At 36.9% G+C, this 26,560-nt stretch overlaps 2 protein-coding genes across 3 annotated transcripts; one reads left to right on the forward strand and one right to left on the reverse strand.

Moving 5' to 3' along the window:
• The first annotated feature begins 213 nt into the window (after window positions 1-213).
• On the forward strand, window positions 214-26,534 carry LOC136839570 (glutamate receptor ionotropic, kainate glr-3-like). 2 transcript variants are annotated; one of them, XM_067105831.1, is made up of 8 exons: window positions 214-504; window positions 19,772-20,290; window positions 21,225-21,713; window positions 23,184-23,331; window positions 23,979-24,165; window positions 24,764-24,951; window positions 25,531-25,927; window positions 26,306-26,534. In XM_067105831.1, exons 2-8 carry the CDS (start codon window positions 19,846-19,848, stop codon window positions 26,447-26,449), a joined length of 1,998 nt encoding a protein of 665 aa, XP_066961932.1. In that variant the 5' UTR covers window positions 214-504; window positions 19,772-19,845; the 3' UTR covers window positions 26,450-26,534. The 2 variants fall into 2 exon arrangements, with proteins under 2 accessions (XP_066961932.1, XP_066961933.1); XM_067105832.1 differs by lacking the exon at window positions 214-504 and having other exon boundaries at window positions 19,726-20,290.
• Window positions 10,287-11,931, reverse strand: LOC136839568 (dystroglycan 1-like). The gene is made up of 2 exons (XM_067105829.1): window positions 11,774-11,931; window positions 10,287-11,224 (listed from the first exon to the last, which is right to left on the reverse strand). The coding sequence occupies exons 1-2, from the start codon at window positions 11,775-11,777 to the stop codon at window positions 10,449-10,451; spliced, it is 780 nt and encodes a 259-aa protein (XP_066961930.1). The 5' UTR covers window positions 11,778-11,931; the 3' UTR covers window positions 10,287-10,448.
• Window positions 26,535-26,560: the final 26 nt, after the last annotated feature.

Here is a 26,560-nt window from a genome sequence, read left to right on the forward strand (position 1 = left end):
TGAAACCATTGGCGTAAGGCGTAACTAGCGTTGTTGGACCCCTGGCCGGACTCTGAAATGCCAACCCATTCTCGTGCTAAAAAGTATTAAAGTGGTGGAAATTAAACGCACATTTAAAGCCGTAACATCTCATTCATTTATTTTATTTCATAAGGCTAAAACAACACAGAAGATTTACAACGAAATCCTATGAGCTTTGTTAGAAGCGAATTCGCTAATAACAACATCAAAGTCCAACCGATTGGTAATTTCAACCTCTGTTGACAACATCGCGAGGTTTGACAATCTTAGCAGACTCATAGTTGATCTTAGGTAGATTTTTATTAGTTTTAACTTGGAGAAGCTTCTCTCACAACTGGCAACACTTAGGACTTTTAAGAGCAATCTCAACAATTATGCCAGACCAGAACTGTTCTAAAAGTGTGGAATCTTAAGACTGCGCTCCTCCGCCAAACCCTATAATCATATCAATTGCATCAACGTCGGGAAACACCCAAAATAAAGGTAAGATAAAGCATCTGTGCATGCAGCGTCAATATATGCAATTTCAGTAGTTATTTTCATGATTTTACTCGAAATGGGAAAGTTTAGGCAAAAGCCTAGGACCTTAGGCCAGCTCCCTAGTATTAGGGTAAGTTCAAATTCGGCCATTTTCTTAGGCCATTTGCTTAATTAAATATGCAACTTTCATATTCATTTGCTTAGAACTTCATGCAGTACCTGTATTTGAAGGCGACAAATCTTGAATAAAGTGAAATGTGAAGGCATTTAGTTATTTTCATGGTTTTACACGAAACAGAAGAGTTTGGGTAAGAGTTTGGGACCTTAGACCACCATCCTAACTTAGGGGTAGTTCAGAGACGGCTATTTTCTTAGGACATTTGCATATTCAGTTGCTTAGGGTTATATGCAACATTTATATTTGCAGTTTTAATAAGGGTTTACGTTGGGTAGGCAGTCATGAACCTTAGGCTACCACCCTAGGTTAGGTATCAAGGTGGTCATGTTAAATGTAATTTCAATATTCAGTTGAATATATCTGTATTTGAAGGTGCCAAATATTAGATAAAGCGAACTGTTAAGGCATTTAGTTATTTCCATGGTTTTACACGAAATAGAAAAGTTTACGTTAGAGCCTAGGGGTAAGTTCAAATGCGGCCAGTAACATTTATATTTGCGATTTTAATAAGGACTTTTTTTTTATTTTTACCCACAAAACTAGAGTTTAGGTAGGCTGTCATAAACCTTAGGCTACCACCCTAGGTTAGGTAAGTATGAATGTGGTCATATTAAATGTAATTTTCATATTCAATTGCATAGAACTGCATGCAATATCTGTATTTGAAGGCGCCAAATCTTAGATGTGAAATGTGAAGGTATTTAGTTATTTTCATGGTTTTTCCACCTTCCCGCCTCAATCTTTCTTCCCTCTTCCCTCCCCCTCACCCTTCCATCCCCTCCCTACCCTTCCTTCTTCCCTCCCCTCTCCCCACCCTTCCTTCTCCCCTCCCCTCCCCACCCTTCCTTCTCCCCTCCCCATACCCTATTATTTCTACCTCACCTCCCCTCCACTTCTCCATCCCATCCCCCTCCCCTACCCTTCCCCTCCCATCCCCTCCCCCTTCCTTCTCCCTTCCATTTCTCTTTTCCCTCCTCCTTCCCCTTCCCTCTCCCTACCCGTAGGCTGTCATTCAGAGTTTTCCCAGGCATAGCCAGGTTGGTCAGCTAGTGTATACATAAAGTAGTTGAGCTAACAACCTCACCCCTAAAAACTTGCTGAGAAACCAAAGGCTGTAGCCTCCTGGCTCAGGACACTCCAGAAAACGGAAAAAGGCTTATGGCAAGCAAATCAAGAGCATTGTGCTAATAAATACCGTAGCATCAACTTTACTGCTCACCTCTGCCTTGCGCATACTGTAGAATCATCTTTCCTGATTATTGGGGTTTTTAGTTTCAATGTCTCTTCTTCATTTATCATATCTTCTTTCTCAGTTACAAATTGCTAACATTACGTCTTTGAGGGTACAGAAGTGATGTAATTGTAACCCTTTTTGGGCGCTGACTGTGCGTCGTGACTCATGTTTCAAAACTGCCTCAAAAATAACTCTTATTACTTCGGTGAAATGATTCTCTATTTGAGACGATAGCTTACAGTAGCATTTGTGTATTTTTTCGAGGAATAAAAGAATATGATGAGCAGAAGACTATAACACAGAATACTGTGGGCGAATAAATGGAATAACCGGAAACCGTAAATCAATTACAGACAGCCTAGATAAGGAATATCATACACATGCCTTGTTTCAAAACTTAAGGACAAAACTTAGGCTTCTGTTATCATTGCTCACTAAAGTGGTATTATTTGTGTTGCAAACAAAACGAGAAAACTTCACTTATTCCACAAAATATGATTTTCCCACCAGTGGATGCTAAAGGGCTCAAGGCCTGAAAGTCACTTAGCCTAAATAAGTAGGACATTACATTGACATTATCTTTACGTCTTAAATAAGGTACCTTGAACGAAGTAATGTGTTAGACTATTTAAAATAAAATTAGGTGCATAACGGAAGTTAGAATTTCAAGTTCTGGCCCGTACATAGACAAAGATATATATAAAAATGTATATTAAATGAAATTATTTACTTTTATTATTGCTTTAAGATATGTACCAATATAAAGAATACCAATATAGATATAAAAACTATTCTCTGACATGATGAAATTGTTGTCATAGACGGTAAGACTTACATCTGTTATCATTATTATTGGTATTGAGAACTTATCCTTTCTTGACAATGACTTCAGAACCGCCTTCTGAGAACCGTTCAACCTTTGCTCAGGAGGAGGCATCCACCTCCAAAAAAGGCCTAAAACCTATTGATTTTAGATACAACCTTTATCATACTTCTGTAGCACCTGTGAATAAGATCATGATATTGTGATTTTTGTGGCGTTACTGTTGAACTTCCAACTACAGAAGTAGCTTGTCCACTTCAGTGGTAACATAAGGACGGTTGTCGGTACTTCATCAAATTAGCAATTAGTGTCTCGCTGCTCCATTGTTATTTTCAGTGAATTAAGGTATCTGATTACTCAGAATTTTGTGAGAAGACCCACTACCGCCAACAAAACTATGACACTGTCAGTGTCATATGTAAACTTTTCTCCATCGTTATAAATGGAAAAAAATAACACCCACAGACTATTTAATGAAGGACAGAGATTTTAGTTACGCGATTATAACAGTCTTGTATCCTGTTGGCTGTTGCTTATCGTGTTCCCTAACATCCTTCGTCATCGTAAGATAAAAGAATTGCATAAAACCTTTAGCCTTGGGTTTATAGAGTTGCTATCTCAGGACATACATATGCCCGGGCAATAAATTATCCCAGGCCTTATCGGGATGACATGAGATGATGTCGGAATCCTTTGGCACACCACTGAGGATTGGGGACGTTACGCGGTGTTACGCGCAATTGCTTTTTCTCATTCAAAATATTATTTCACACACTGATTAGATCAAATCTTACTTTTTTTTTTCTACGGCGCACACAATAACAAAAACACTTTTTCTCCGAATATGATATACTTTTTATCCCTTTTTTCTTTACAGTACAAAGGGAGTAGAGACAGACTTGGAGCTGATTAAAATCTAATTATTTACCTTTTAGAAGGAAACTTAGGACCTAGGGAACACGCACGCACGCACGCACGCGCAAAAGCATAATGAAACTTAGTTGGAATAGTAAATGGCAATCGAGACTCGAGGTAGAGGACCTTTTATTTTTGCTTCTGAAGCACTATTTATAGAAAATAGAGAAGGTATTTGTCGGCCGAAAACATGATATATGTTGTACTAAACTCTCTCAAGTGCAGAGCAAAGGTGGTTATCCCTTGGTACTGGAAACGACACTGCAACCATGACAATGCAGTAATTGTCAAAGACAGATGATGACGTTATTTAGGAAAGACGCGCTTCTACCAACTAAACAGTTGTTTCAGTTTTAAGAATATTGACTGTATTTGAATATTTTCAGACTTTTTTAAAAGCTTTGGTGGGAAAATAACCCAAAAAAGGCCTTTTAGGACCACGTAACCAGATACATTGCAAGATAAATATGAACATTTGAGAAGTCAGGAACCATCAACTAAGAAGAAAAAAATTGGCAGCAGGTCACGGGGAAAAATTTGGTGCAAAGAGGACAGAGACCTACGTTATGGCAACACCAAGTCTAGCAAGCACTGTTGTGTCTGAGGATGGTGATAAATTTAGAGAGTAAATAAAAGGCTCAAGTGAGAATCTTATCTCGCAGTTGTTTAAAACTGACGAGCAATATGAAGTGATTCTCATACTGCCGGAAGACTAAAATAGCAATCAGCAATATTAAGAATAAAATGGGGTATAGGAAATTAATAAGTATAACGGGCTAGTGAGTAGAGAGATAGTGGATATTGGGGTATCAGGATAAAAAAAAAAAGACTGGAAAAGCAAAGGGAGAAACTCATGAGGATAAGAAGGATAAGAAGATAGTAGAAGTGTCTTTCTCATCCTTGTGGGACTTTCGGAAGTCCTTTAGATTCCAGTGTTGTCTCAGCGTCTGTTTATACCGTTCATTGTTGAATGGGATTAAACGACGAGGCTGCAAAAAGCAACAGTAACATCTCTTTTAATGAGAAAGGAAGACTAAATTTCGAAAAGATATTTTGAGAGTCCTAACGCTAAAAGCCCTAAGATACCTTAATTCCACCCACCTATTTAGATGACAATGGTGATTAAGGCTCGCCCCGGACTGGACGAGGGAAGTCTACACATTGAGTTTATTATCAATAGAAGGAAAGATTTTTATATATATATATATATATATATATATATATATATATATATATATATATATATATATATATATATGTAATATATATATACATTGCACTTAGATTGCTTTGAATATTGCATTTTAATGCATGGAGATAGGCTGCTTTTAATATTTATTCAGCAATGTACTCTAATAAAGTATTCCTGCCCCCTTTTCTTCATTATCTTAGAAGAAAGACTTAATTTGCAGTTTCATAATTTTCTTATCTTCCAAAACACTTGTCAGTTCGTGTGGTGACAATCCCTCTGATATTCAGTTACTTCAGATGGAGTGCGTGGTGAAGATAACGGCTTGCATTGTTATTGTGTGGCCCTCTTCAAATATATTATTTGTAATGACGAGAGAATCCATGCATGACACGCGTCATTCCAGGAATGCATGTCTATACAAGGAAAAAATAAATGGGATCATGTGCAGCATCATTTGAATTCTATTGAAATGTCTCTCTCCAAACCGATTTGTGAAGTGAATGACGAGTCATACGGGATATCATTCCTTACTGAACCTCAGCAATAGCAATACCAATATATAACATAAATATAAATTCATGATAAATTTTACATGTGCGCATTGTGTCTTTTGTATGAGTCTTGTCTCACTAAAGATCAAGTAGTAGTTTAATGCTTAGAAATAGTTATTATTCGTATTTCTTTAAAAATAAATGTTAGTTGCAATATTTAAAGGACTTAATTAGAAAAAATGTACGTTAGAAAAAATGTACTCGTACAATAAACTAAACATATCTGTTTTTGCAAATGAGACATCCTTTCAAATTGTAAGACTCACCACAACGCAGTTTACTTTCTTACAGTTTTACAGATCATTCTGGAACTGCAAAGGAGTAAATTTTATTTGCACTGGTTTAAAAAAAAAGACAAGAAAATTAGCCTTCTTGCTAAACGGCAAACCTTCCCCTCTGCAGTAAGTGAAGACCAAGGATCTTTGAAGCATAGAAGAAGAAAATGAGCTCCAGAGCTCATGGAGGATGATGTGGAAGGCTGATCCAGTTGACTAGCTCGTAGAGTCCTAATCAGGGCGTGTTATGACTAAAGAGCAAATAATAAAAACAAAATCAAAACAGGTAGCCAGAGTGGTTGTATGTTTACGAATTACTAACTTCCATTCGGCATTACACGGTATAAAAACTCGCCATAGCAACATCCAAAGCATTGCACATGAAAAAAGGTTAAGGCTAGTGATCTTTCAGCTAGACACAACCGGCTAAAATTTCAGCTAATAACTCGCTCCCAAAACTTTACTCAAAAAAAAAAAAAGCGGAAATGTGTGCGTAAAATTCTGCACTTATAACAACAAACAGATACTATCCGGAAGAAGATTGCTACATGAAGTGTAGTGATTTAAGATAATCGGTAGGTCTTGCACATAGAATTCAGATTTCAAGTCAGCATTGCTTCAGAGACTTTGTGGCTGCAGAACTGACAAGTGTTACGGTATTTAGAGCGTAGAAGAGGTCAACATTGCCAGCAAAGGGCTGAATGAGAAAAACATTTCCAGTATATGGGTATCGAATATGTCGACAAGATAGGGCGAGTCCACTAGTGAAATCTCCCGAAAGATAAGTTTTTAATAATAGTTTTACTTTCAGGTCTCTCTCTCTCTCTCTCTCTCTCTCTCTCTCTCTCTCTCTCTCTCTCTCTCTCTCTCTCTCTCGTACACACACCGGGTTTTAGTCCTTTGCAAAGTAAAGATTATCAGTATCACGTAATTAACTGTTTGCCAACCATTTACTGAAATTACACAAACGCTTTCAATAATTCTTTATTCCATATTCAGTTATTCATAATTTTGCCTTCTTTTTTATACGTTTCTTTGATATGTTTGTCAAACATTTCACCAAGATAATTTTTTCCATTTGGCAAAATTCTTTCGAACGTCAAACCATTTGTCTAATTAAGTTGGTTTCATTTATATGTTTATTCTCAAAAGGGTGTCACCCATTAACCTAAACTTGTCTTTATATGAGACCTAAAGCTATTTTGAGTGTTTCTATGCAGCTATCTATCTATATATTTATTACGAAATATATAATTTTAAGAATTTGTTCACGTACCTTGGACGCGGTGCTGTTATCAATCACAAACAAATGATAACAAAATGTGTCAGGATCTCGTGTCACAGACAACAGAATAATAAGTTTTAACTTTGATTTTTATGTTTTTTAAAGCAGAGGAATATCTCGCCACAAAATAACAAAAACTAAGTTTCTGGCAATCATTAAATGTTATATCATTCGAGTGTTTTTCCTTCTATCAATAAGCATGTTAGAGAATTGCCAGTAAGCCTTATTCAAGGAAACTACGTTATCTTTGCTTTCGTTTTCTTCTTTAATATTTAGTGTTGGAATTTCAGGAACCGCAAACTCTTCAGAAAAAACATTTTCTCTTGAAATCTTTATTATCCGTCCGTAAATGTTCGAAAGAATAATGTTTTCTTATTCTTTCACGTCATACGTCGCAACATACTGTTTAAGAATGTAAAACTCTCGAAAATTAATTAACAGATTGAGGTGTTTCATCAATAACAGCAAGGCTGAGGGATACAGTACCCGTGTTTTCATACACAACAATGGTTACAGTTCCATAAGAGTCGTAATAACAGAAAGTAATAAATGCAATAATGTCAGTACGTGCATCAGTACAAGCAGTACCTTCACGTACGCATAATACAAAAATACCGGTTATTCACTTACAATTATTTCTTTCGAAGGTTTGGGATACACTATAGTTATTCGATTTTCATATTTTTATTTACGGAATGTGAAAGGATATGTAATTTCAAGAGGAATGCGTGTTCAAAAATTAAGGGTGCTCTAAAATAGCTAAAAGTGACGAAAAAAAAAAAAAAAAAATATATATATATATATATATATATATATATATATATATATATATATATATATATAATATATATATATATATATATATATATATATATATATATATATATATATATATATATATATATATATATATATATATATATATATATATATATTCGTCACTTTTAGTTATTTTAGAGCACCCTTAATATATATATATATATATATATATATATATATATATATATATATATATATATATATATATATATATATGAACAAAGTTTCAGCCACGAACAAAAATCAGACATGCATATATATACATACAAACACGTCATAATTATGTGTTTGCAAAGCACTTAAAGAGTTATAGAATGATATCAACAGAAAACTGCAAGGTGATCTAAGAAACCTTGAAATTACACCGAAGAAACTGAAGAATTCTTTCTGCCAAGATGGTGGATTTCGCGGATGGATCGGCTAGGTCAATTGTCGAAGGCTGCGAATTGTGGCCACATCGAGTATATGTACCATGTAAGCATGTGTGTATGGTTCCTGTAATACCTACAGGCGCACACACATACATGGGTGTGCAGAGAATCATTGTATGTGTGAAGGAAGGTTGAAAGATTGTTTTCCTGGGGTGAATGTCATGGTTAAAAAATAAATGGTAAAAACTGGTACATAATTTGGACAATTTGGCAGCGGGAGGGGTGGGGGTTGCGTTTGTTGGGGGGGGGGCGAAGGAGAGCGAGACACTAAAATCTGCAGGTAGAGGATGTAGAAGGGGTGTTAGAACCCAAAAGCTTTAACATTCAGGAAATGACAGAATATTTAGTGAATAGAGGTGAGTGGTGCAGTGGGTGTAGCGGGTGTTTATATGCTGATAATGAGCCTACTGCGTAGTGACCTAGAGCAGCTGACTCTACGGGAGTGTTCTGAACAGGAATGCAGGGAGTGGCTAAATATGTTTCTTCCTTTTCATCTTACGCCTTTTCCTTATATTTTATATATATTTTATATATATATATATATTATATATATATATATATATATATATATATATATATATATATATATATATATATATATATATATATATATATATATATGTATGTATGTATATATGTATATATATACATATACATACATCTGCACACATACATACAGCCGTGTCCCTTCAGCGCAGGTGGTTCCCGAGAAGATTAAGGCAGCGATCATTCCTGCATTCATTCTGTAACTATTAATCGTGAACGAATCCCAAGTTTAATGCGCTGAGAGGGTATATAGATATACCACATTAATATGTATTATATTATTTTTATAAAGGCCTTTGAATATGATTGAGCGAGTGTTTATATACCTTAACAAGTAAAAAATGCACCGAAGTTTCTCTGGCGCAATCGAGTATTCTGCGCACCGTATAATCAAGGCCACCGAAAATTGATCTATCTTTCGGTGGTCCCGGTATAATGCTGTATGAGCCGCGGCCATGAAACTTTAACACGACCCGGTGGTGTCCTGGCCTATCGCTTCCAGAAGCACGATTATGGCTAACTTTAACCTTAACAAAATAAAAACTGCTGAGGCTAGAGGGCTGCAATTTGACATGTGTAATTATTGGGGGGTGGATGATCAACACCAATTTGCAGCCCTCTAGCCTCAGTAGTCTTTAAGATCTGAGGGTGGACAAAAAGTGCGGACGGACAGACAAAGCCGGCACAATAGTTGTCTTTTAAAGAAAAATAAAAAGGTGACAAGCTGCTGGCGCTATAAAACACTGTTTCCGGATAGCTTATCTTTATTGAATTATACAACAATGTTTATACTGGAGTGGAAGGCAACCAGTCTACTGTAAGAAAGGAATAAACGTATATAAATTTAACGAAGTTTTTGGTCGTCTGCTTACAGAATTTAAGGAAAAGATTGGAAAATTTCACGAAAAACATATATACAGGTATATGTACATAACTGCAAGCTGTTGTTGGTGTAAATCGTTATAAATATCTGGAAAAGTTTGTGTAGACTTTAAACCTGTGCGTGAAATGAATTATACAAGTGTTTCCGTTTGAACTGGAATAGTACGTGTGCCTAATTTTATGGTTTTTCGTTCGTTGTAGGTTAAACTGGATTTGGACCAGAACGGGCTTTCGCTCAGTTTTTCGTAACTTTAGGAATACGTTGAGGGACGTATCCTACAATAATTTGATAAAGAATTTACGAACTACTAACCGATACAAAGAATCTGTCTTAATCTAAATTAAGATATCCTAATAACTGTCTTATCCATGGAAAACTGAAGAATTTGGCTTAACGCAAGGATGCTGCGCCCTTCACGTAAGGATGATAAGGCCAGGCAATCCTATGGATGGACTTGTGCCATAAATGTTGTTGGGAAGAGAAGAAAGGGAACGAGGAAGAGCAGTATCTTCCGAGTAAAATTTTGCTATTACTGTAGCATATTCTTTCCCCTCTGCTTGTCCCACATTGGAGCAATTATTAATTATTAAATTATTAAACAGGGCTTACATAATCAAAATAAGATCACTCTAAGATTATCAATGAATATCAGATCATTTTTACTCTCGTTTATTCGCCAATTTAATTTCCACGAAAAAAAAATATTTTCCAGCCTAATTGCTACTGCTGTGGCTGCTAGACTGGATAAATATGAAATGGGATACCTTTGGTCCAGTGTCTGATCACGGCCTCCGGCCGAAATTGTGCAAAAGACCCTAAAATTGGGCACTCCTTCGTCCAATGGGGTGTTCGGCACAATCACATTCGGGGCCAGCTAGTCCCTCCTGACAGGCTTCGTTGCAGAACGCTTCCCAAGGATCCTCAGTGGTTGTTTTTAGTGTTGTTGTCGTTGTTGTTGTTGTTGTTGTTGTTGTTGTAGGTTTTGTTGTTGTTGTTGTTGGTTTTGCTGTTGTTGTCGTTGGTTTTGCTGTTACTGTTGTTGCTGGTATTTTTGTTACTGTTGCTGTTGGCTCTACCGTTGATATTACTGTTGCGGCTTCTGTTGTAACAACCGGGGGCTCTGTGGAAATGATAGTACTAACTCCAGTTGTAGCTGCTTCCTCACGCAGCTTCAGCATATTGTCTTTGACTCGGTCCGGAAATACGGTGCGCTTTCCTCCCTGTTCTCCCCCTTGCGAGGAAGCCTTGTCTTTCTGTGGACGATCATCTCTCACCAACGACTGGAATTTAATGACTGGGAGGGGTTGTGGAGTGTCGTGGATTTTCGTTGACGATTCGTACATCGCAGAAAAAGGAGGTCGTTTTGGTCCTTTCAGAGCATTTGTTACAGGTGTATTTTCATCTACCTGTTCTCGACTCTTTTTGGCGAAATGTTCCCGGGCAAAAAGAGCTGCCTTTGCAAGTGGTAGTCTGAAGGAGGACTTCTGAGGTGGATCAGGAACATCATTAAGGATCAAAGACTTTGCATAAGGGTTGGAAACCAGCATCAACAATATCACACAAGACGACAAAGACATCGTCAGTTTCATCCCTGGAAAAAGAAATGTTTAAGGTCGTCACTAGGTTGTTTGCCTACAAGGAAAAGTAAAGGAAAGAAAATGATGAATGTCATCATGTATATCAAACTTCTAAAGATCTTTGTAGAACTTAGTCATTTGAAGCTCCATTTATTTTTTTTAACTTCTTTGCTTAGTGAAACAATATCTATTTGTATATAAAATAAATCCAATAAGTGCTGGTTTGAAAAAGGTGCTTTTTTGTTTAGTCACCGACAGTCAACACGAAAATTAAGGAATGATTTATGAAAACGTCATGAAAATTTATTTGAAAAAGTAATGATCATGATTTTGACACCTGGTCTTTATAATTTTTTTTTTCATGTTTAACGATCATTAAGTCTAATTTACAGTATTATGTTTTACAGGGGATTAAAGTGGGTCAAACAACCAAGGATTCTAGGCTATAGTTCCTCCTAGTGTTTTCTGTCCCAACACTGTAACAGAACACGTCGACAGTCGCTCTGTGACCAACCTAAGGACAAAACTCAAGGATAATTTCATTTCAAGCACAGTTCACTCACCCATTGCCGACAGTGTTATGAATAAATTCCTTCTCAAGAGGGTATTTCCGTAAGCGTATTCAAAGGTCAGCAGGTGAGGGCACTTCTGGTCAGAAAACGTTTGGAAATAACATTGACAATAACAGTTTTCTCGTGGGAAAGACACTGTAACTGAATGGCAATGGTCGCTCGAGCCTTTTTATGTCTCTAACTGTCTTATCTCTTCTTATCATCATCCCCAACCCCAACACACACAAAACTGATATATGGCCCATCCAATCCTAAATCGCCATCTCTCTCTCTCTCTCTCTCTCTCTCTCATTAATAACTACCTCAGAATTGCGTCTATCTTTCTGTCGCTGTTCTAACCATTAACTGTTCCACAGTGAAGCATCTACAAATAAATATATTCACAAGAGTTTTTTTTTCTCTCTCTCTCTCTCTCTCTCTCTCTCTCTCTCTCTCTCTCTCTCTCTCTCTCCATCCCCCAACTAACAGTTGTTTGGATACCTCGCAACGTAGCAGACAACTAAGTTCTTCTCTCAGAAGTTTTCCCATGAAACCCCTTCTTCCTCTTTGGTGTTCCGAATTTACCCCTCCCTATTGACGTAAACCGACTTCAAGGCGTCTTTTTCAAGTGGCAAATGACGTCTCTCTCTCTCTCTCTCTCTCTCTCTCTCTCTCTCTCTCTCTCTCTCTCTCTCTCTCTCTCTCTCTCTCGGCAAAAACCTGTGAACCGAGGCAATTCAGATTTTATTTTGTGGCTGTAAAAAAATAGAGTTCATTTTAAAAACAGTCTCAATTGGTGTCATGCTGATAAAACAGATAAAAATGCTGCTGCATTCAAGTTATCTTAGAATTAAGACACCTGAGACTGCAGATTTTGCAGGAACATCGGTCTTGCTCCAGGTGGCAGTTAGAGGTTTTTCAGTACCCTTTCTTGCTGATTAGTAAATTATCTTCAGTTTTTTTGTTGTAACGACGAAAGAAAAGTACTGGGGACGTGTAGTAGCGTGGTAGTTATATATATATATATATATATATATATATATATATATATATATATATATATATATATATATATATATATATATAGTATATATATATATATATATATATATATATATATATATATATATATTTAATATATATATATATATATATATATATATATATATATATATATATATATATATATATATATATATTATATATATATATATAGGCTATGTTTGTATATGTATATATGCATGTATGTATATAGATATATACTTATATGTAATTATATATATATATATATATATATATATATATATATATATATATATATATATATATATATATATATATATATATAATGATCTATTATCGGCGTCGGTGACCCTGGTAGTTGTGACGCCAGATAACCCACAATTAATTAATCATGATCTATTAGGACGATAATTATAGAACTTCTAGCCAGATTTTTATCGTTGCTGGAATTATCCTACGCCTTTTTCTAAAATCGGCATCTTGATGTAACTACAGATCGTAACTGAACACAACTTCTGGCATTCTGAATCGAACAGCATCTAGTATCCTGCATCTTTAATATCACTCTCGTACCGAGATGAGAGACTTCTCATACATAAGTGATTTGTCTTTGTTTTCGTTTTCCGACATCTTTTGGCTTTAGGCCGCTCGTATACTTAAGAGTTACTAGACAGGTATCAGTATTTGATTGGCAGGAATGTCATCTAGACTTACTGCTACGTACTCCGATATGAAAGCGTCATTGACATGTTTGGCGTCTCTTTAAGGTTCCTTTGAATTATCCAAGACAGTGCAAGGAAGGAGAGAGAGAGAGAGACTCTGTCATGAATAAGTAAATGTAAAATTTCTGCCGGAACTAAAGGTTTTGGAATGGACTTATTGAAAAGAGAAATAAAACGAAATCATGTTTTTGCATTAAGCAAGATTTTGTCGTGTTTTTCTGCCTTGTTCTAAAATATAAAACGCTCTTCTATAATTTGTGGGTCCCGAATGAACATTAGAATGAAAACAAATTTTCGGGTCAAGCTCAGTTTGGTAAAAATTTGCAGCACAATTACCGGGGAGTATGAACGTTTTGAAGTTCGAAATCGGCAGTTTCCAGAAACAATTGATCAGATCCTACTATCCATTTCAGGGACCGCGAGTCATCGCTTTCTCAAATATCTTTCAGACTAATTATTTTATCGAAACGGTTCTTTGACACAAGACACCTCCCGCTAATTTTTGGTAATATAGTGCATTGAGTTATGTCAGGCTCCATATCCGGTTGGTTTACAGTAATTTTTTTTTTCCATTATGGGCCCTCGCCCATGGGCCGGCCTGCAACTATAGCCACGAGTTAAAGGGAAGAAGAGGACTGGTGTGGGTCTCTGAACTCAGTCACCAACCGAGAGACCGTGGTCCATATTTGATTGCCTGACGCCAGGTTATAAACCTCGTACTGTCAAAGAATCTGTACCGTAGCCTTTCTCATTAACTGGTGTTTTTAAAAGATATTTATTTTTTATCGTTAATTTATTGTTACTTAGATATCAAAATCTATTGCTTTCCTGTTCTTCTTTTAATGTAAGCGCTCATTGTGGAATAATAATAATAATAATAGCTATTATTATTATTATTATTATTATTATTATTATTATTATTATTATTATTTGATACTGACTGAGAGCAGGAAGTCACTTAACACTTTGGTAATAATGTGTTGCAAGAGAGACAGAAAAGGGTAGTGAGAAAGTCATTTATTTACTAATGCATACGTGTGCCACCTCTCAACACGCTTTGACGTATGGCTGTATTTCAATGCGCTTGATTGATGCAGGTCTTTTTGTCAAGCTTAATGGCATTTGATATCCAGCGATTAGACGCTGTCTTTTAAGATACCACGATTATCAATGTTGAATGTATCTCAGCGTTTTTACAATGAAAATATATTTTTTTCTTTTTCAATTCCCTTGCGATGGTTTCTCGTAGGTAACTAAACTCGTCTATACGAATTTGACACTGCCGTGCATAAGACTTTTTATTTGGAATTTTTTCTTGACTGACATAGACTCTTTTTATACTTCTGTAGAATTTCTTTTTAAGAAAATAATCACATCGTGTGCTGCAAAGTCAGTAAAATTGAGCTTTAATACACCTCTGCGTTCTATGATGTAAATCAGGTCTAAAATTTTGAAAACTTATGGAGTACTTAAAATCCAAAGACTGCAAGACACTAACTCTCCACCATTCGTGTTTTTTTTTTATCAACAGCAGTCAGTCAGAATGTCACGGTTAATGATGGCTGGAACTTTCTTAAGTATCACGGTTTGGTTAATCACGAACCTCCAATATTTGACGAACAAAAATCCCTCAGATATGACAAAGTTTAAGCCTTCTTTTTCGAGTAAACATGTACCAGTTAGATTCGTTTAATCAAAAACTTCCCTTGGTTTGGTCAATCGAAATTTGCTGATAAGATTCCCTTGATATGGTTTTTCTATATTTGATCTTTCATGCATCACCAAGATTTGGATTAACAGTGAATTCTCTAAACCAATAACGAATCCCTGAGTCTAGTTAACTTTGGAACTAAACTAGCTTCTATTACTAACTAATTTTCTATACTTAACCAGTCACCAAAAAGCAGCTTCGGTTAGTTGCCCCGAATCCGGAGGTCCACAACAGGCCTATTATTCCCTTTAGCGCCTTACCCCAATTTCGGGCTGCCCTCAGACATGGGCCGTTGCTGGCATAAGGCCGGCTTAATCTAAACAATACAACCAAGGAGCCTCCATTATTAGAGAGTCACTGTTGAAAGTCGTAGTGATAAGTGCATAGGATTTAAATCTTAATAGTACCTGGGAAGGGAATAGGGGACGAGAGACATTATTAACAGACAGACTTGGGGGGATGGGGTGGCAGGTGGAGGGAGGTGATTGAGGGTTAGGGGAGGTTCCAAAAATCGCGGAGAGGGGGGAGTCTCTTGGTGGAAAAGGAAGCCTCTTGGCCAGGAAGATTCCGGAGCAATCATCAGTTGCTGAGAGCGGATCCTTCTGGTGAGTATCACTCCAGGGGAAAGCAAGTGACAGCCAGCCTTTTGATGGTCCGGTTTCCTCTGCCGTTTTATGGGAGCCAGTGTCTTCAGCGATCTCGTTTTGAAAAGAATAATCATCAGTGCGTGGGGCTAGAATGAAGCACATATGGGACACATGGGACACACACGTGTATATATATATATATATATATATATATATATATATATATATATATATATATATATATATATATATATATATATATATATATATATATATATATATATATATATATATATAGATATATATATATATATATACAGATATATATATATAGATTGAGAGAGAGAGTTTCTCTAAGTCACCATAACTCAGTGTTGTCGGTTAGCAAAACAATTAAAAGTTACAGGATATGACTAGAGATTAATGTTTGGGTGATAGTAATTAATTTTACCGATGGAATTTTTAAGCATATTGCTCGAGTTCATGCGGTAAACTCTACGATTCCATAACAATTTATTAACTTGGAAACGTCAAATATAAGCTACGTTTGGGCTACTGAAGAAAGTCTGGTTTCCAGAGGAGATCTTGAGAAATAACTTTTGGAAAGTTTTGTTAAGGTATATATTTTAAGTAAACCTAAAAACTTAGGTACTGTACAACGTAAAAGGCTTTTTCTCATAGCCAGTGTAAAGATTTCACTTTACAAATGTTAGTTGCATGACGCTAACATGAAAAAGGAATGATACACTTTCATGCTTTGCACAGAAAAGGCTTTACAAAAGATAAAGCAAGATCATTAATTTAATTCTCTCTCTCTCTCTCTCTCTCTCTCTCTCTCTCTCTCTCTCTCTCTCTCTCTCTCTCTCTCTCTCTCTCTCTCTCTCTCTCTCTCACTGAAGGCTGTCATGACAAGCAACCCATTGCCGGTTTTATCAAAGGGTAAGGTAAAAGTTAACTAAAAGAAGAAACAAAGAAATGGGACGAGGTGTTCCCATCACCAAGTGGATGAATTGCTTCTTAAAACAGGGAAGGTTATAGGAATCAGGGAAAGCTAAGAATGGATAGGATTTCACTACTAGGTGTTTTCAAGGCTGATCCGCGACAGTAAATACTAGAAGAAGTGTCTTGACGGGCGTTACTTGGTCGCTTGCAAAATATTCGCTTCTGGACATGGGAATATCTTAAGTTTGAGAATATCTCTGCAATATTTTTGAAAAACTACTTTTATCTCGAAGAGAGAAAGGGAGTAAGATGGAGAGACACGCATGCCATAAATTGGTTCTTCTTAACTTTCCTGTACACATAAGGTATATGATAAAGACAGTATCTAATATACAGATTTATACTCTCAAATTTCCAGGCGTTTTTGTCTCCGTAACACAAATTACATTATTTTCTTTTTCCATTAAATGTAATCGCAAAGTGAAGAACCTATAAATAAAAATAACAAATTAAGATAATTCAAATTCTAGTTAATTAGGTATACTTTTCAAAAGCGAAATATAATGGCTTACTCTTTGGAAGAATTGAGTTAATGGCAGTGGTCCATAAGGGACTACATACAGGAATCTGACATAGCCTACAGACAAATTGCGGAGAGTATAGGATCAGCAAGTCTTCTCTGAAGGTAACTCTCTAAAAAAATTCCATAAGCCAGTATACGGTGTATTCAAATTCAAAATTGTGTGAGGAAAGGACGTCAACAGAACTGAAATACAGGGTGGGGCAAATCAAATGCCCGAGTTTTGATAGGCTATTAGGAAAAGTAAAACAATGCTTACAGAATTATTTGTTGTTTTATTTTGAATCAGTATGCAATGCCGTTTGTGTGATCACTTTTGAAGATGGCATCAGGAAGATGGTGGCCATCTGTAGCGATGCACTGTTGAAGGCTTTTCGGCTGCTCTTCGGCACATCTCAAGGGGTATTGCAGCAATTTCCTCCCGAATTCGCATCTTCAATTCTTCCAAATTGTGTGGCCGACTTCTGAACACTTTCTCCTTCAGATATCCCCACAGGAAGAAGTCGCAAATGCTCAAATCAGGTGAGCGTGGGGGCCACTCGACATCACCCCTCTGAGAGACGAGGCGTGCCGGGAACAGTGCATCGCTACAGATGGCCACCATCTTCCTGGTGCCATCTTCAAAAAGTGATCACACAAACGGCATTGTATACTGATTCAAATAAAACAACAAATAATTCTTTAAGTATTGTTTTACTTTTCCTAATAGCCTATCAAAACTCGGGCATTTGATTTGCCCCACCCTGTATTAAAAGTCCCTTTTACGCTCAGTTAAACCGTACTGTCGTTTTTACACGGTACCCTACTAACAAATCCGTAGTCTCCTCTTTCTGGTTTGTTTCCAGTGTGAAATCTACTTGTCAGTGATGGGGAGCTAAACGCCATCCTCTAGTATGTTACTACTGCCGATGAGGTTCCAATTCCATAGCAAGGCGGTTTGCATTGAGTATTTGTTTAGAGAATTTGAAATTGTTAGATTACAGTGAGTGATGTTCTACGTATTTTATAGTAAACGTCTTCAATGAAATGCTGGTTGTGATTTTTGGGGTATTACTTCAATTGTCATAACCTTGTTATCAATGTCATCAAAGAATATATGACATTACGATCAGCTTCAGGAACAAGAGTTCATGCTGCGGTAAGGCCTGTTAAACCTCAAAAAAAAAAAAGACAACCTAACCTATTCTCTCGAAGCATTGTCGAAACTGTAAACATCTCAGCATTTTCAGTACAATTACAAAATTATATAAAAATTATGTGATGGGGCGACAACATGGCCACGTTTTATTTTCACATGAAAAACAACATTTCACGTTTATGACCAAAACCACGTCCAGGTTCCTAAAGGAATGTGAGATAGTCAATCTAATCTTTTTGCTATCACTCCTGTGTCACTGTCGAAGTTTTAGCTTTCTATGTCATGAGGCGATGGATTTTCCAAGAATATAAAAATATCTATGAATTAATGACAGAGCGTTTTGAAGACTCCTCCTGCAGTTGGTATCAGTATTTATTCGGCTGTCTGGTTCATCGACAAGGCTCATTGACCAGGATTTAGAGAGGAGTGGGTCTGTCATTTACTCTCAAAGTTCCTTTCAAGGCTTTGCAACAATAAGAATTATCATTAATATTTTTTATTATTGTTTTTAGCAAATTAACGCCGTAGTATAGTGTAGGACTAACGAGGTCACACCCTCGAATGTTATCTCTCTCTCGACGATTATTTCCTTTTTGCTTCTTAGCCGAAATACCATTGAATATTTGATTTTTTAGAAGCAACGCATTCGACTTTTTTTCACTTAATTGTGTCACCGTGTAAAGGTTACTCGATACCATGTAGCGGCGGCCTTCAAAAAGGAGGAGAGAGAGAGAGAGAGAGAGAGAGACTCATATGGCTAGCAACATTAAATGGGTCACTTTGCTGGTATTTTCTCTTATCACTGTTGAGAGAACTCACCTTACTCACGATTTTTTAAACTCATTCCTAAAGAAAACGAGGTCGGAGAAAAATTTATAATATTATATCCGAGTCGCCTTGAAATGGAGTACAACGGTTATTAAAAAAAAATTAACTTGAAAAAACTGTCACAAAAAAAAGCTCGTTTCGTGGCTTGGGTGTATTAGTTTGTGTCTGATTATTTTCCTTTTGAGTTCATTAAATGCAGACTTGTTTTCTTTCGATGTGTTTATTATTGTAATTACAGAGGGATTATTATCTCCAAACCTCTCCTCTTAAGTATTGACGTTGATCGCAATTAAGAACAATTATCTACTGAGTGCCGAGAATACCGAAACTTCTTCCAATAGCTATTGCAAATAATTAGACCTATTTTTATTAGACCAATTTCTTTTTTAGTCTTCTTTCCACAAATGTTGTTCATTCAATCCCAAATATAGGAAAACACTAACAAATGTCTCTCATTTTCTTTTACACTCATGTTTCAGGGTATGTCGATGCAGAGGCGCCGAGGAGCTTGTGACTGAATATCAGAGTATCATTCCAGAAGATAGCGTCCGGCATGAAGAAAATAAGCTTCATAAGCATCATTCTTATAGCCTTTATCGTGAAGGACTTGACTCCGGGCAACCATCACATCGTCAGAGCTTCCTCCTATGGAATCGCGTCCCAAAACATGCTAAAATCGTCAGAGGACCCAGTGGAGAACCAATGGTTCAGTCACGTCAGCTTACACCTCGCCAGTTTACTGAAACGCGTGACTGATGGTCCGTTGGAGCGAAAGTCCATTTACTTGACGGTCGAGGACGTCCTTGGCAAACACCTCGATGTCGATCTTCTTCTTCGGAATATTGACGTGCCGATATCATTGCTCAAGGCGGGTGCAGAGGAATGCGACTCTCTTCCAATCGACGAACCAGCCGGTGATGGAGGTAACGGGGATAACAGAATGGAGTCGACGGGGCCCACCCATCGTCAGAACTGCAAGGGACATTCGTCCAGTTCGGGTAACTCTGATAATTTTTTTCCATTTGCTGAGGGTAGCGTCCAGCAACATCAGTAATAAAAAAAACACGCAATCTACAATAAAGTCGTAAAATAATGCAAACACTTCAAAAATAAAAGCTAGAAAGTTGAACTCTGATTGCGTGCGTAAGCGAAATTTCAATCGAATGAATATTTACTATACTAGGAAAAGATGGCAATCAACCATCGCAGCAGTAAGATGTACTTGATTCTAGATCAGCTTTTTCCGTTGTGTGTGTGAAGATATACTTGTAGAATCGACTTTTCTTCATGACAAATTTTTCTAAGACCACGTCCTCTTCTATCTATAACTGATGGATATCAATTGTTCCAGGCGTCCTGAACATTGTTCTTGGAGGTCTTCCCCAATAGAGTCCTGAAAGACACGTGATACATTCTATAGTTATTATCAGTAGTGGTAATTGTAGCATTTTGTTATTATTATTATTCTTCCGCTGCTATAATTAAGCTCATTTTCATCACCATCGTCACAAGCCTCTCCGCGTTAATCATCCTTTTATTATTATTATTATTATTATTATTATTATTATTATTATTATTATTATTATTATTATTATTATTATTATTATTATTATTATTATTATTAAAGTCGCTGGGTTATCGTGGGAGTCTCGGCTTTGGTACATCCCATGATAAGACTTGTCAGCTTTTATTTATTCTATTTTTTCCCGCAACGCCTGAATCTTTTCCATTATCGGCTTTTACGCTGAAGTTATTTTACAATACTTGTTGGAGACCTTTGCAACACACTAAAGTGGAAGTGAAAATGATTTGCAATGTCTTCAGTTTGAAAGATGAAGGCTGCAGTATTCAAAAATCTAATTTACAAACGTAAACTGAATCGAAATTCCTTCCAATTTAGCCCGTATATTCATATACCAAAATCATTTGCAGGCACCGAAGTCATGATACACGTCATGGACGAGTCAGTGACGGAACATCTCATCGACTTGACATCATATCGGGCCTTCTACGCCATTCTTCTCATCTCCATCGACGCCAGTTGCAAGACACGTTACCTGATGGGGGTACTTCGAACCCCGTTTCTGGCTCTCCTGTGTCCCGTCTACGTGAGGGCGCTGGACGAAGAGACAAACTCCAGCGACTTCAAAATCTACTCATGGCAGCCTTTCCACCCGTCGGAAAAATCGCTGGAGATCGGAACGTGGTCGCCGTCTTCCATCTTAACCTGGAGTGATCTGTTCGTCGATAGATTCCCGTCATTTCACGGGATACAGTTGCTCGTTTCGAGTGACTACGCGGATATACCATTCCTATTCAAGAATTCCCAAGAGAAGGTCGACGGGCTGAGCAAACGCTTGATGGATGTCCTTTCGGAGTGGTTGAATTTCACGTACACGCTCAGCGCCAAGGCTAAAGATGGTAAACGACCTGTGTTCTTCTTTTGTTGATCTTACAACACTGAGTGTTTAGAGTAGCTTTTGCCTTTGTTTATTTGACAAAGAAAGTTTTCGTGCTTTAATTATCAATCGCAAGGCCTGAATATATTGATTACGATCTTAACAATATCAACACAGTGGTAATAAATTACATTCCAAATTTTTGGTTTCTAGAGGACCAGTGTATTATTATTATTATTATTATTATTATTATTATTATTATTATTATTATTATTATTATTATTATTATTATTATTAATAATAATAATAAATAAACGTAAGTTCTTATGGAACAAGTAACTTATACAAAAGAGAATGAGTAAGAATTAGTAAACATTTTACGTATAATTTCACCAAAGGTATGTATATGTATGAATCTATATGAACTGCTTAACAATGAACGAATCTGTTAATATCAGTGGTATTGAAACTGTAAAACAGGAGCAGGCTTATACAAAAGAGAATGAGTAAGAATTAGTAAACATTTTACGTATAATTTCACCAAAGGTATGTATATGTATGAATCTGAATGCATGTACTGCTTAACAATGAACGAAACTAACTCTGCCAGTTAATATCAGTGGTATTGAAACTACAAAACAGGAGCAGGCTAAAGAACATTCCAAAATCGACTTTCTGAAATGTCTGGGTAGGTACAAAAACTCTTGATTGGCAATCTAATAGTCAACGGTCTTTGTCAGTGTGAAGAGTCCAGAGGTCCGCATCAGGCCACTTATCCCCTTAAATACATTACCAGTAGTCTGTTGTCAGTAAGCTTCTGGGCTTGAACTTTTGAGATAGGACTATTGACAAACAGAGCCTGAAGCCTGTTGACTTTTGACATTGCACTATCACTGGCGCTCCAGTAAACCAAGATGTGCATAATGTCAGTTCAGTTCAGTATTTTGAGAGCTACGGTAATAAGTAGCGTCTAATTTTGTGGAAGACTCACCACTCCCCATGCCTGATTATCATTTATTTTGCTATAAATGCCGATGCGTCTACAAACTTGGATACGTTTCAAAACGTCAGGCATTCCATTTCATAATTCTCAGGATGGATACAATGAAGTCTAAACAGGAACCTGCTTGTCTAGCTAAAGATGCACTTTTCCATGCAAATATTACAACTATTTTTCAAAAGTATCTTCTCCACTTTTATTACACAAAATCAGATTTCTTTAACAATTACAAAAAAAGACGCAATTAGAAATATGGTTACGTTACTTCAATCTTCAGCAAAGCACTGTTGCCTGATATAAGTCTAATTATTCTTTATGCCTCTATGTGCAGGAAGATGGGGAGCCTATGAGAATGGTACAAAATCAGGGTTTTCTTTAACAATTACGAATAAAAGACACAGTAGAAATATGGTTATGTTACTTGAATCTTCAGCAAAGCACCGTTACTTGCCTGATATAAGTCTTAATTATTCTTTATGCCACTATGTGCAGGAAGATGGGGAGCCTATGAGAATGGTACGTGGACTGGAATGCTTGGCGATGTTTGGCGGGAAGTAAAAAACCTCACGATTAACTCGTTCGCCATCACTGAAGAGAGGAGCAGGGATTTTGCTTTCACAGGGGCATATTACAGAGCAGGGTAGGTTATTTGGGCGTTAATTTCTTTGCACTAGATTTTAAATAAGAAAATATGAACTTAACACGGGATCAAATAGGCGCGCTCGCTCGCTCACACACGCACACACACACACACATACAAACAAATTTCAGACACACTTGTTTCATTACAAACACTTGAACTAAACACTTGGACATCTTTGAACTCTTGTATTATGGGTCATTTACTTTCTCGTTTAAAATCCTACCATACACTTTCCCTGATATGATTCCTTTGACTGGTTTGAATTGCATTCTAACGATTGCGATTGATTTGCGATTGGCTCAAGCGTCTTCATTAATGTAACCTTTTTTCTCAAAACGTCATTTCCATCCCTTGTACTATATAAAACTCCAATCATGACGTTGCTTTATGTGAAGGGTAATGAAATATCACCAGGCCTAAGGTGAATGGCTGAAAAAAGAAGCGAAGAAAGTGAGGTCAACCCTGCAAGAGGTTGCAATAGACTTTACTTTTTGAATAAATGAGGTTATGGATATTAGGAAAAGAACAAAATGAAAATGATATCTAACTTTTAATTGGAAATCAATATTTTCATTTCCAGTACACACCAGTAACTTGAAAATTCACCTTGACTAACCAGTTCTGCCAATCCGTCTTATTCTCAGTTTTGGTTTCATCATGCGTCAACCTTTTCCACTACCAAAATGGCGTAGTTTGACGTATCCTTTGCGACTGGTCGTCTGGGGAGCCACTGGTGGGACGCTCATTGTCACGTCTGTCGTTTTCTACTTGCTACTCCGAGGCCAACATTATGCCATCTCCCTCTTCAACTGCTTCTTTATCATAATTATGGTAAGGACGAGTAGCTTTTGTCTGTAGAAAATGACTAAATTTAACGCCCTTTTAATCATTATTCTTACCAGTATTGGAAAACTGTGCAGTGTATATTACACCCACACACATATGCAGTGTATATTATACCCACACACATATATACATATATATATATATATATATATATATACATTATATATATATATATATATATATATATATATATATATATATATATATATATGTATATATATATATATATATATATATATATATATATATATATATATATATATATATATATATATATATATATATATATATATATATATATATAAAATGTCTAAATGAAAAGTGAAGTATCTGCTAGTTTTTACAAAATCTGGAGTGGATTGGTAAAATACGTCAATTCTGTATTCATACTCCCGCCAAAGTCCTTTAAATATACTATGGTATTTAAAGGACCTTGCTCCTGCCAAAAGATATCGATAGCTCAGAAACGTAGCACAGCATGAATTAACGTGAATTCATAGTAAATGCATGATAGATTTTCAGTGAATGAATACCTGGAACCGCCCTGCTTGAAGTTCTCAAAGAGGTTTTCACGACGTTGCAGGGACTGATAGGGGGAGGCGCCGAGGGAGTTCCTAACTCGTTGTCCATCAGGACGTTTCTGGCCTTCTGGTGGCTAGGGGCATACATCATCGTTGTGTGCTACACGAGTAACCTCATAGCAATCCTGACCATGCCTGTATACCCTGCGAAACTCCGCACGACTAAGCAACTCGCCGAGAGTAGTTATAGGTAAATCACTACCACTTTCTCGGAAAAAGAAACTAGCTTTTGATGAGTGCAAATCATGATGACTCGCCTTTCCAGTTGCGGACTATGGCGTCATGCTGTATTTTGTCTTTCCTCAGCTTTTTCCATCCTTACAACCTTCCCCCTGTTACGCGGTTGGTCTATCACTCCGTTCTTGGCTATGCAGTGCCCATTTTTCGTTCCTTCTTGTCCTTGTCAGGCCTGGACCAGGAAAGGACATTATAGTTGCCCATCCTATCGGCATTAAACAACTATGAAGAAGGGTTCAAAATATGAGTTTCATCTTCATAGAGATTAACAGTGGTTGCACTAAATGATTTTGCTGAATAATTTATTCGTTCATTGTAACAGTTGATATTACAATCACAAGTTAGTGATCTGTTTATGTGGTACTCAGTGGGTAGATTCCCCTGCTGTGTCTTAAAAACGCTATCAACTTTGCAGTTAAAAGCGTAAAAAGGTTTTTATTGATTTACCAAACTCCTCAGCTAATAAAATGCTTTTTGAGTGAAAACTAGAATTTTCCTTTTCTCATTATTAACCAATGAAAAATAATTTCAGACTATGCATGCTGGATTACGGGGAATTCGTCCCCGAAGCGTTAGCAACATCAACCGACCAGAATCTGCTCGCTCTAGGGTCCAAGCTAGACCTAGTCCCAATGAGGGACACAGAATGGTTCGGAAATGAAGGTTGTATTAACCTCGTGCTGGGCGGAGGGTATGCTAACTTAGATTTCTATCCTTTCTTGCAAAACCTCTATAACGTTCTGGGATACTCTCATAGGATCTACAGTCTCAGAGACATGATTTATTCAGCAAACATAGCATTCTTCTTCAAAAAGGACACGCCATGGGTCTACAAGTTTGATCAAGGGATACAGAGAGTGGTGGAGGCTAATTTGATGCAGAAATGGTATGCTGATATCCTGAGGGATCGTGCGGGGAGCAGCAAAGAGGTGACTAAGATGATTCTTTTACGTTTAATACCTATCCCATTTGGATCTGTTGTTCACTAAATTAATTAGTACTCAGATACTCTCTCAAGACTCTTTTGATTGAGGGTAAGCTAACAGTTTGTATCGACAGCTTTACTTTTTTCTTTTTCTTTCTTTTGCATTTAACAAACAGCTCCAAATTCGTTTTTACTTTGTACGTTTGGGCATCACACTTCACTTCCATAAAGGTTAGCTGGATCAACAATCCCTTCTTATCTTTTCACCATGGCGTGGTTTCCATATAGTTGTGCACGCAGTTCCTCTCTTAGCACAGCCGTGCGTGTTAATCAAGTTTTTTTTTCTTGATAATATACAGTCAGTTTTCTTGATTGTTTACAGGAGCCGACCGAATCGTCTGAAAAACCACTGAGTCTCATACACCTCCAAGGACCATTTTTGATACTTGCCATTGGACTTATTTTTTCTTCAGTCATTTTTCTCGTGGAGTTCCTCGGACAACTGGTTTACAGTCTAAATGATTAATGCAGTGTAAAACTCATTTTCGAATTGCGAGTGTTTTTGTGTATTTGTAAGACAAGCCAGAAATCAATAAACGACAATTACATAATAGCATATTTTCATTGTCGTGACCTC

Source organism: Macrobrachium rosenbergii, chromosome 6 (assembly GCF_040412425.1).
Source record: "Macrobrachium rosenbergii isolate ZJJX-2024 chromosome 6, ASM4041242v1, whole genome shotgun sequence".
Taxonomy (NCBI): Eukaryota; Metazoa; Arthropoda; class Malacostraca; order Decapoda; family Palaemonidae; genus Macrobrachium; species Macrobrachium rosenbergii.

Coding starts and splice junctions, on each gene's coding strand:
- LOC136839570 (XM_067105831.1), top strand. CDS start 19,846: ATGAAGAAAATAAGCTTCATAAGCATCATTCTTATAGCCTTTATCGTG. Junction 20,291..21,224: donor GGGACATTCGTCCAGTTCGG/GTAACTCTGATA, acceptor AATCATTTGCAG/GCACCGAAGTCATGATACAC. Junction 23,332..23,978: donor GGGGCATATTACAGAGCAGG/GTAGGTTATTTG, acceptor TCTTATTCTCAG/TTTTGGTTTCATCATGCGTC.